This window comes from Musa acuminata, chromosome BXJ2-2 (genome assembly GCF_036884655.1).
Source record: "Musa acuminata AAA Group cultivar baxijiao chromosome BXJ2-2, Cavendish_Baxijiao_AAA, whole genome shotgun sequence".
NCBI lineage: Eukaryota > Viridiplantae > Streptophyta > Magnoliopsida > Zingiberales > Musaceae > Musa > Musa acuminata.
Genome location: NC_088339.1, coordinates 17073630 through 17086339, shown reverse-complemented (window position 1 = coordinate 17086339; position 12710 = coordinate 17073630). Strand labels below are relative to the sequence as shown.

The 12710-nt window shown below is 37.8% G+C and overlaps 1 protein-coding gene across 1 annotated transcript; it reads left to right on the top strand.

The window, feature by feature from the left end:
* The first annotated feature begins 1817 nt into the window (after window positions 1–1817).
* LOC135605168 (uncharacterized) lies at window positions 1818–2844 on the top strand. Its single transcript, XM_065094944.1, has 2 exons — window positions 1818–2063; window positions 2137–2844. Exons 1-2 carry the CDS (start codon window positions 1914–1916, stop codon window positions 2770–2772), a joined length of 786 nt encoding a protein of 261 aa, XP_064951016.1. The 5' UTR covers window positions 1818–1913; the 3' UTR covers window positions 2773–2844.
* The last annotated feature ends 9866 nt before the right edge of the window (window positions 2845–12710 follow it).

Sequence of the window (12710 nt, the reverse complement as noted above, 5' to 3'; positions counted from 1 at the left end):
TCAAATGCTAATTCTTTAAATTTATATTTCATCCGAGAGTTAATGAGAAACTATGGTTCTCTTTCATTACATTATATAAATTATTTTTATAATATTATCAATATATATTTATGTTTTTAACATAGTATATTTTTTTTTAAATTATTAAACATACAAACCGACCTATTAATCCATCCAATCCAATTTTGATAACTTTGATCAAAATGCTAAAAGACTAAATGTATATTTTAAATGTGAATTTATGTTTGGATAGCATTAGCATTAGCATTAGCATTTGATATTTACGAGATGCTAATATAATTTTTTTAAAGTTTCAAAGCACCCCGTAACATTATCTAAAAAAATCATAATATTTTTAACATAATTTAGTGAAAAATAACATGATTTATATCTTCTATAAGTTAAAAATTTTATTTATTTTTGAATATATTATTTTTATATTATATATATATATATATATATATATATATATATATATATATAGGTCATACAAAATTTATTTTATTTATTTTCTTATTAATTTAAATAAAAAATATGTATTTACTTTTGAATAAATATTATAAATATTAGAAGGGTAAATTTATCACATATATTGAATAAACTGCTGAAGCATAAATTACCAAGTAATACTCACATCACTACACACTTAAAATATAGTGTTTTTTATTGATATAAAGTAACGATGGAAGATGGAATTTGGCTTCTATTGATAGAGAACAAACTCCGAATACTTACCGTGAAGATGGATCCTACATAAAATTGATGGGAAAGGAGAGGCCCATACTAGTCAAACGAGATTTGGTGGTTGTAAAGCGATGGAAAGGTGGGAAATCAGTTGGCTTTGAATACTCAAATATTCAATTTTCCTTAAACTAATTATTAGCCTGAAATGAATATATATATATATATATATATATATATATATATATATAATAGATTTCTTTAATTAATGAGAAAATCTCTCTAATTTTGTTGAGGGAAATCCTTGAGGAAAATCTTCCCTCATAATCTGTATAAATAGGAGAGGGACATATTAATGTATTCAAACTAAAGTTTCTTCAATAAAACTTCTTTAATAATTATTTGCTAGAGCAAGTTGTCGACATCATTGTTGTTTTTCCACCTCCGCTGTCTTCTCCACTCCACTCTACTGTCGTCTCTAGTGCTACGCTTACCAGCACTGCCTCACTTTTCCTTCTCTACTGTAGCTTCATCTTCTATTGTAACTTCCTCCTCCTCTGCTATAATATTGCTATAGCTTTTTTCATTGTTGTAGTTTTCTCCTCTGCTGTAGTCGTCGCCGTTGCAGTCGCAACAATAGCAACAGCAACATCGATCTGCTCTTGTCCTACTCACGAAGTCTTTGACTCGTAAACTGTTTGCTTTACATCAATCCAAGATTAGTATTTTTGACACATCTTACGATTTTTTACTCTGAGGAAAATTCTCTATTCTATCAATAAATATATATATATATATATATATATATATATATATATATATATATATATATATATATATATATATATATATAAAAGACATCATTGTTATTTTGTATCTCAGTACACTAGAATTGTTACTACATATTTCATGGGTGTTGAAAGTCTTTTGATTTGTTGGGCGGCAATTGGATGACAAGACATTGCTACTCAATTCGAATTCGAACTCCGTAATTAGTTGGATCGTGCGTGAAGCGTCCCTTGTCGTGGCATTCTTGGGAAGCAGGTTTGACTCAGGGTTTGGCCATGCGTGGCAATACATGGAGGGAAGCCAGATTCCATCAGTACACCTCTTCCTCTTATACAAGGCCGGTGGAGTCCGCCACAGCAGCGCACGCATCCACGCAAGTTTGACTCAGGGCTTGCGCGCAGAGAGAGAGAGAGAGAGAGAGAGAGAGAGAGAGAGAGAGGGGAATGGCGAACCTGTTCTGCAAGCAAGCGCAGAATTATGTGGAGACTCGGCCGAGTTACCCGGAAGATCTATTCCGGTTCATCGCATCCAAGACTCCCCAGCACGACCTGGCTTGGGATGTGGGCACCGGCAGCGGTCAGGCCGCCGTCTCCGTGAGTTCTCTCTCTCTCTCTTTCTCTCTCTCTCTCGTTCGCTCGCTCTCACAGGCCCAAATTGCTTCTTCAGCTAGCCAGTCTCTACAATAGAGTGGTGGCGACGGACACGAGTCAGGAGCAACTCAGCTTCGCGCCCAGGCTCCCCAACATCGACTACCGCCAGACGCCGCCCACCCTGTCGCCCACGGATCTGCACCAGCACGTGGCGCCGCCTTCGACCGTGGACCTGGTCTGCGTGGCCCAGGCGCTCCACTGGCTCGACCTCCCCACCTTCTACGACGGGGTCAACTCGGTCCTGGCCAAGCCCGGAGGCGTCCTCGCCGTGTGGTGCTATACCGAGCCCCGAGTCGACCCGGCGGTGGACACGGTGTTCTGGCGCCTGTACACCGAATCGGGCCGGTTCTGGGCAGCGGCACGACAGATGGTGGATGACGAGTACAGGAGCCTGCTGTTCCCGTACGATCCGGTGGACGGGGAGGAAAGCACGGGGCCGTTTGAGTTCGCGGCGGAGCGGGCCATGGACATGGGGACGTATCTCACCTACATTAGGTCGTGGTCGGCGTATCAGACGGCTAAGGAAAGGGGAGTGGAGCTTTTGACGGATGGGATGGTGAGTGATCTTGAGAAGGCATGGGGTGGCGACGGGAAGGCGGTCAAGGTGGTCCGCTTCCCTATCTTCCTTAGGATTGGGAAAGTGAGGACCTAAAATTTCTGTGTCTCTCGATTTGGTGTTCCCTTTCAAGATTTTATAAGCAATAATAAAATCCCCTTTCTCAAATTTTCAAGACTTTTCAGTCGGTCTGCCCTCCCCAAATCCCTATTTTATTTTATTCTATTTCTTTTTTAGTTTGAAATTGGACAATATATTGGATTTTTAAATCGATTAAGGACTTGAAAAGATAATAAACTCGATCGGATTGATTTTTTTTTTTTTTAATTAAAATTAGTTCAGTTTAGTTCACACTGATTAACAAAATGAAACTGTTTAAATTGGAATACTTTATATTGATCAAAATCAAATTATTGATGAATCGATTTTGAATATATTTAAATTAGATTTAATTTCAATTCAGTTTTCTACCTCCATTTTAATTGAATGAACATATGAAGATCCAGTCTTCCTTAATCTTTTCATTTTGATTTAATAATTTTTTTTTTTTTTTACACAAGTACTCTTCTTGTACGATCCATCCTCTCCCATTTTTAGATTTTTTTTTCTTTTGTATTTGTCACATTAACTATCACTTTAATCTAATGGCTTATTGTTGATTATATCAATTAGGTCATTGTTGATTAAATTAGTGATGTCAAAGTTGATCCAACGACTCAGGTCAAATCTACTATCTCATGCAAAATTAATAAATATTTGTGTTAGCGTTAGATTTAGTTTGATGGTCGAATAACTCAAACTTATTTAAGAAAATTTAGACTATGTGCCCCCTTTTATAGTGGGGGTTTAGGATTGTTATATTATCTATTACTCAACTTATGGAGCGTAATAATCTATCATAACCATCATCCACATTCAAAATTGCTATACCCATTCGTACAATAATGGGTGAGCGAAGGTTGACCATAATTGTTCTCTAGCTTATGCTTACCGGAGATAGCCACGCTGATGTGGTGATGATTAATCGTCTACGTGTCTCTCACGTGTCGACCAAGTGACTCGACCATATTGATTACACATAGTTCGCTAATTAGGCATGTGGAAGTCTTGTCTATTTATAGTCAAGAGCAAAGGGTCTAGGATAAATAATTAAGAGAGTCCCTCCCATCAAAGTCTCACGACAAATCATATTATAATTAGGCTTCCTTACTAATAACCGTTGTCAAGATTTAATTAAATCTATATTATATCTTACTTAATTAGATAGGATAACATAATCTAATATTTTTTCACTTGATCCATTAATTGGTAAGATATAAAAGAAATTTAAAATTAAAATAATAAAATAAAATTTTATTTTAGAATAATTTTACTTAACTGGATTCTAAAATTTTTAAAAAAAGTATTTTATATATGGTTATGAATTTTAAAATAAGTTAATAAATCCAATAGGCACAATAATACTATATTAAGTCTAATTACCAATGCAAGTCATAGTAGTTATATGTCATCAATGTCATACTCTGTCCAACTACCAATGCGAATTATAGTTGTTAAATCTCGGATTTTGATGATAAAGTCAATTGTTATTTGTTGTCTAATCTATATGTTGAGATAAGTGTACAGGATTAACTACTATGAAAGTAAGATATGCAGCAGGAGTTGCGCCGGAGTCAAGACAATGATCACGTTGGGAGTTCGAGAGTTCGACGGAAGTTCGGATAGTCGTCGGAGGTTTTGCGGGAATAAATCCGAGAAGTCCATGAGCTTGCCAAAGAAGCTTGTCGGAACTCGCCAAGTGGATCGTCGCAAGTCCAGGAGTTTGCCGGAAGTCCGCAGGAGTATCACCGAGGGTTCATCGGATGATCGACGGAAGTTCGCCGGAAGCTCGCCGGAAGAAGCGATTGACGCACCGGAGCAAGTTGCAGTAAATGTCTTAGGAAATATTGTAGTTAGCACAATGATTAAGTTGGAAATGGGAGGTGATCCCATTAATTTAATCTTGGGGCAATTGGGCCCTTGAAAAACCCAAATTGGGCCGAATGGATCAATCCATTCGGACCCTGATTTCTGCCAGGCGGTTGAACCGCCCAAGCCAGGAGGTGGCACCACCTGGGCTAAGTCTCCGAGCGAGACTAGGCGGTGCAACCACCCCAACTAGGAGGTGGCACCGCCTGGGCTCAGTCTTCGAGCGAGACTAGGCGGTGCAACCTCCCCTGACAGGAGGTGGCACCGCCTGAGCTCGGTCTTCGAGCTCTGGCAGGAGGTGCAACTGCCTTAGTCAGGCGGTGGCACCGCCTGAGCGCAGTCTTTGAGCTCTGGCAGGAGGTGCAACCGCCCCTGACAGGTGGTGGCACCGCCTAGAGGCTCAGTCTTCGAGCTCTGCCAAGCGGTGCAACGGCCCCAGTCAGGAGGTGCAACCACCAGATCCCGGAATTCCGGGAATTGACAGTTTTGAGCTCCAAATTCAAACTCGGTTGGGGCCTATAAATACCCCACCTATTCAGCACTGAAAGGACACTGAACATACACCGAAATCCTGATCTTGTTCTGTGATTTTTAGAGCTCAAAATTGTTGTAAAGGCCAAAAGTTCTTCTCCCTTTTTTCTTCCAAGTTCTGAGCTTTAAAGAGATGAGAGAAAATTCTGTAAGGGTTGTCTCCTAAGCCCATCAAAAGGAGTGAAACTGTAAAAGGGTGGTTGGCCTTCGCCTATTGAAGGAATGCCTCTAGTTGACGTCGGTGACCTCGTCGATGGAGGAAGCCAAAAGTGGAGTAGGTCAAGATTGACTGAACCACTCTAAATCTCGGTTTGCATTTACTTTAAGCATCTTATCTTTACTGCAAACCTCCTCAATAGCTTACTGCCTTCTGTGCTTTTATGAACGTGTTTCAAAGTTCAGTGCTTTCCGAATCGACGTTTAGACGCAAATCAGTTTTATCGTACGAACATCATATTTCAGTTTGTGCTTACATTCTGATTTCCATCATAACTGCAAACTACCTTTATATCTTTGCTTTAACTACATCTCACTTCATCTCAAGTTAAAGTGGTTTACGAATCGGCTTTCATACCGAAATCGCTTTTATCGTACGAACGTCGTATTTCAGTTTGCGCTTATATTCTGATTTTCATCATAACTGCAAACTGCCTTCATAGATTGACTTTAACGTCATCTCGCTTGATCTTAAGTTAAAGTAATCTTAGAATCGACTTTCACACCGAAATCGCTTTTATCGTTCGAACGTTTTTTATCGTCGAAAGATTTTCGCTGCACTAATTCACCCCCCCCTCTTAGTGCTCTTGATCCTAACAATTGGTATCAGAGCAAGGTTAACTCTCAAACGGATTAAAACCCAAGAGAGATGGCATACGCCGGAAACCAAGAGGGCCATTCTATTACACGTCCACCCATGTTCAATGGGACGAACTACACCTATTGGAAGACCCGAATGAGGATCTTTCTTATTTCTATGGATTTTGAACTTTGGAATCTTGTCGAAAATGGATTTTCGAAGTCTTCTCTTCCAATGATCGATTGGAATGAATTGGAGAAGAAGGCTTTCGCTCTTAATGCAAAGGCTATGAATGCCTTATTTTGTGCGCTTGATAAAAACGAGTTCAACCGTGTTTCGGTTTGTGAAACCGCATTTGATATTTGGCACACACTCAAAGTGACTCACGAAGGCACAAGTAGAGTGAAAGAGTCAAAAATCAATCTTTTGTTACATTCTTTCGAACTTTTCCGGATGAAACCGAGTGAGACTATTGGCGACATGTTTACCCGTTTCACGGATGTCGTCAACGGTCTAAAAAGACTCGAAAAAAGTTTTTCGGATTTTGAGCTCGTAAATAAGATTCTAAGATCCCTTCCTAAGAGTTGGGATCCTAAAGTCACTGCTATTCAAGAGGCGAAAGATCTAAACAACTTCCCTCTTGAAGAATTAATCGGGTCATTAATGACCTACGAGATGACTTGCAAAGCTCATGAAGAGCAAGAAGACATCCTTCCAAAGAACAGGAAGGATATGACACTTAAAACTTCAGAAGACCACTTGAGAGAAAACTCAAATGATGAGGACTGTGACGATGACTTGGCACTTCTAACAAGAAATTTTAAAAAAATTATTAAAAGAAACAAGTTTAAGAATGACACAAAAAATAAACTTGAACCCAAGAAGGACCAAGTTATTTGCTATGAGTGCAAAAAGCCGAGACACTACAAGAGTGATTGTCCCCAAGTCAAAAAGAGAACATCAAAGAAGAAGGCGCTCAAAGCAACATGGGATGACTCGAGCGTGTCCGAAGAAGAGGAGTCCAACACCGAGCAAGTTGCTCATTACGCCTTAATGGCCATCGGAGAGGAGGTAACAAATTTAATAGATGCAGATTTATCATTTGATGAATTATTAAATCCCTTCCATGACTTATTTGATGAATGCAGGATTATTAGTATAAAATATAAATTGCTAAAAAAGGAGCATGATAGTCTTACTTGTAATTTCGATAAGTTAAAAGCTGAATATCATGATAGTTTAGGTTCATGCATAAAATGCCATGATCTAGAAACTCTCCAAAAGAAAAACTTGCTACTTAAGGACACCTTGAAGAAATTCGAGGTTGGTAGCAAGTCCTTGAACATGATCCTTGCAAACAAGGGTCACGTTCCCAAAAGAAGTGGAATCGGATTTATGAGAAGCCCTCACCAAAATCCAACCACCTTCATAAAAGGCCCCATCTTACATGTTCGACACCAAAGCAAATACAACTTTTGTTACAAACTTGGACACAAAATGCATTATTGTCCATTCAAGAAAATTAGTCCGAACAAATTAATTTGGGTTCCTAAAGGAACCATGATAAATTCTATGCAACATGATAAACAATATAGATCTATTTTTGAGGCACCCAAAAGCAAATGGGTACCTAAAAATCATCCTTTCTTGTAGAAACCTATACCATCGTAAGCTAGGAGCAAGAGATGGTACCTTGATAGTAGATGCTCAAGGCATATGACCGGAGATCCATCTCAATTCTCTAAGCTCACTAGCATAGACGAAGGCTATGTCACCTTCGGAGACAACAACAAGGGTAAAATCATTGGCAAAGGAACCATAGGTAACAAATCCAACTTCTTTATTGAAGATGTTTTGTTAGTTGATGGTTTAAAACATAACCTCTTGAGCATTAGTCAATTATGTGATAAAGAATATATTGTCAGATTCGAATCTAATGCTTACATCATTGAAAAACCACACAAAAATACGTCTATGATTGCATTAAAACAAAATAACGTATACACTATTGACATCAATGATTTGTGTAATGAAATGTGTTTTTCGATTTTGAATGAGGATGCTTGGCTATGGCATAGAAGATTAGGTCATGCTAGCATGAAACTAATCACTCAAATATCATCTAAAGAACTTGTAAGAGGAATTCCTCATATCAAGTTTATCAAAGATAATGTATGTGATGCTTGCCAATTAGGTAAACAAATTAAGGGTAGTTTCAAATCTAAAAATCAAATAAGCACCTCTAGGCCCTTACAATTGATCCATATGGACTTGTTCGGACCAATCTCTACATCAAGCCTAGGAGGTAGCAAATACGCCTTCGTCATTATGGATGACTATAGCAGATACACATGGACTTACTTCTTAAAACAAAAAAATGAATGCTTTAGATATTTTACCAAGTTTTGTAAACTTGTTCAAAATGAGAAGGGTTCTATGATTTCGTCAATTAGAAGTGATCACGGTGGTGAATTTCAAAACCATGATTTCCAAGAATTTTGTGAACTCAATGGATACAACCATAATTTCTCTACTCCAAGAGATCCTCAACAAAATGGAGTAGTAGAAAGAAAAAATCGAAATTTACAAGAAATGACAAGAACCATGTTGAATTAACATAGCCTACCCAAATATTTTTGGGCCGAAGCCGTAAACACTGCATGCTATATTTTGAATAGAGTTCTAGTAAGACCCTTACTCACCAAAACTCCCTATGAGTTATGGAACAACAAAAAACCCAATGTTTCATATTTTAAAGTCTTTGGGTGTAAGTGTTTTATCTTGAATGAAAAGGATAACTTAGGAAAATTTGATGCTAAATCCGATGAAGGAATCTTTCTTGGTTATTCTTCGGTTTCTAAAGCCTTTCGTATCTTTAATAAAAGAACTTTAATTATTGAAGAATCCATTCATGTTGTTTTCAATGAGATTTTCAAAATCAGGAAAAATGATTTTGATGATGATGTTAATTTTGATTCCTTGAATTTAAATGAAACCCCATCTCCAACTAGCAACTTGGATGCATCCACTTCTGAAACATCCTTACCCAAGGATTGGAAGTATGTAGATGCTCATCCTAAGGAGCTAATATTAGGAGACACATCAAAGGGGGTTCAAACACGATCTTCTCTCAAAAATTTTTGTGTCAACGCCGCTTTTCTCTCCCAAATTGAACCCAAATGTGTTGACGAAGCCATGAAAGATGATTCATGGATTATCGCAATGCAAGATGAATTAAATCAATTTGAGAGAAATGAGGTGTGGAAGCTTGTTCCTAGGCCAAATGACCATTTAGTTATTGGTACTAAATGGGTTTTTAGAAACAAGCAAGATGAATATGGTATCGTGGTTAGAAACAAGGCTAGATTAGTGGCCAAAGGTTTCAACCAAGAAGAAGGTATCGATTACGAAGAAACCTTCGCTCCTGTGGCTCGATTAGAAGCCATAAGGATGCTCCTTGCCTACGCTAGTAGTAATAATTTTAAGTTGTTTCAAATGGATGTTAAAAACACTTTTCTTAATGGCTTTATTTCCGAAGAAGTCTATGTTGAACAACCTCCTGGATTTGAAAATAATAGCCTCCCTAATCATGTGTTTAGATTAACTAAAGCTCTCTATGGTTTAAAACAAGCTCCGAGGGCTTGGTACGAGAGACTTAGTTCTTTTCTTATTGAAAATAATTTCACAAAAGGCAAGGTTGATACTACATTGTTCATCAAGAATTTTGAAAATAATTTTCTCATTGTTCAGATTTATGTTGATGATATTATCTTTGGTTCTACGAATGAATCTCTTTGTAAATCTTTTGCTAAAACTATGAGTCTTGAATTCGAAATGAGTTTAATGGGAGAATTAACATTCTTCTTAGGCTTACAAATCAAACAACTAAGCAATGACATCTTTATTAGTCAAACTAAATATGCTATGAATTTGCTAAAAAAGTTTAATATGAATAACTCAAAAGCTATTAACACTCCTATGAGCACCTCCACTAAGTTAGAAATTAATGAAAGTGGAGAAAGCTTCGATCAAAAAACTTATAGGGGTATGATAGGAAGTTTACTTTACCTCACTGCAACTAGACCGGATATCATGTTCAGTGTAGGACTTTGTGCTAGATTTCAATCAAACCCTAAGATATCTCATCTCAAAGCAGTTAAAAGAATACTTAGATATCTTAATGGTACCACAAATCTAGGATTATGGTACCCAAAATCAGAGAATCTTGAGTTAATTGCTTATGCTGATGCGGACTTTGCTGGCTGTAGACTAGATAGAAAAAGCACATCAGGAACATGTCAATTTTTAGGACATGCTCTTGTTTCCTGGTCATCTAAGAAACAAAACTCGGTTGCACTATCAACAACCGAAGCTGAATATATTGCAGCAAGTGCATGCTGTGCACAAGTTGTACGGATGAAAAACACCTTAGAAGATTATAAAATTATCTTAAAAATATTCCCATTAAATGTGATAACACAAGTGCAATATGCTTAACGAAAAATCCTATACAACACTCAAGAACAAAACATATTGATATTAGACATCACTTTATACGAGATCATGTTACTAATCATGATGTAATCATAGAATTCATTGATACTAAACATCAACTAGCTGATATTTTTATAAAACCTCTAAGTGAAGAACAATTTGATTTCATAAGAAGAGAATTAGGAATGTTGATGTGTCCGAACACATAAACTAGTTAAAATTATTTTTTGGACTTTATTGAATGATCAAATCACTTGACTGCCATTACATGCCTAAATAACATGTTGGAAATTATGTGTTGAATACAAAAATTTCCATAACAATAAGCATGTTTTGTCTTTATGATTGTATAGTATAGTCTTGTCCGAATGCATGAAAGTGTTAATTTCATTTTCGGATTCGCTTAACAATTGGTATCCTAACAATCGGATTTTCTTATACACTTATTATATGAAAAATATTTTTCTGAAATGGATTTGATGAAATGATTCCTGCTTATGAATTCCATCTTGAAATATGGACGATAGTGTTTTTACTTGCAAAGATTTGTTTCACATACATATCTTGATACCTGTAAAATCGAAGTATGATTCAATCTCTCATCGACTTTAACTTCATGATTTAATCTCTCATCGGTTTTAACTTCACTCAAGTAAACTCACAAATAGTTGGTATCACAAATGACCTTCCTCCTTCATGCAAAAAGATTATAACAAATAAAAAGGAAGAAGTATTCAAAGCGATCTACAATTGATTTCCTATCACTTACTATTGGAAAATAACTTGAACCTAGTAAAGGCATGAACGACTATCACACTTATGCTTAAAATTTGCTTATATTGTTCTCTTGGTATCACAACTACCATGCTTTTTGTTGATGACAAAGGGGGAGAAATATATGAGTATTAATGTCATGCTTGCATCACCAAGAGATATATGAATAGATGTTATGATTGCTATAATTTGCATTTTGCCTTGTTTGTATCGTGACAAGATATCAAAAAACTTGCATCGTAATTTTACGTATTTATATCTTACCATGTGATGAAATGCTATAATTGCTAAAACATTTAAAATGTGTGCATCATGTAATGATATCAAAATCTTACTTCGCAGTTTTACATGTTGATATCTTACAATATGATGAATTGCTACTATTACCATCATTCAAACTTGTAATGTAAAATTTGAAAATGAATGTCAAACTTTGACATCATCTTCAGAGAGATACATCATGATGGGAATCATGATGGGAGTATTGATAAGTTTAAATGATTTTAACTTATCAATATGTCTATTGAATTCAAAGGGTTTGAATTCAAGAATGACTTATCTCAAGTATGGCATATAGACAGGGGGAGTTAAGGTTAACTCCATTATCAATTGATTGTCATCATCAAAAAGGGGGAGATTGTTGAATCTCGGATTTTGATGATGAAGTCAATTGTCATTTGTTGTCTAATCTATATGTTGAGATAAGTGTGCAGGATTAACTACAATGAAGGTAAGATATGTAGCAGGAGTTGCGCCGGAGTCAAGACAATGATCACGTTGGGAGTTCGACGGAAGTTCGGACAATCGTCGGAGGTTCTGCGGGAACAAATCCGAGAAGTCCATGAGCTTGCCAAAGAAGCTCGTCGGAACTCGCCAAGTGGATCGTCGCAAGTCCAGGAGTTTGCCGGAAGTCCGCAGGAGCATCACCGAGGGTTCATCGGATGATCGACGGAAGTTCACCGGAAGCTCGCCGGAAGAAGCGATTGACGCATCGGAGCAAGTTGCAGTAAATGTCTTAGGAAATATTGTAGTTAGCACAATGATTAAGTTGGAAATGGGAGGTGATCCCATTAACTTAATCTTGGGGCAATTGGGCCCCTGAAAAACCCAAATTGGGCCGAATGGATCAATCCATTCGGACCCTGATTTCTGCCAGGCGGTTGAACCGCCCAAGCCAGGAGGTGGCACCACCTGGGCTAAGTCTCCGAGCGAGACTGGGCGGTGCAACCACCCCAGCTAGGAGGTGGCACGGCCTGGGCTCAGTCTCCGAGCGAGACTGGGCGGTGCAACCTCCCCTAATAGGAGGTGGCACCACCTGAGCTCGGTCTTCGAGCTCTGGCAGGAGGTGCAACCGCCTCAGTCAGGCGGTGGCACCGCCTGAGCTCAATCTTCGAGCTCTGGCAGGAGGTACAACCACCCCTGACAGGAGGTGGTACCGCCCAGAGGCTCAGTCTTCGAGCTTTGCTTGGCG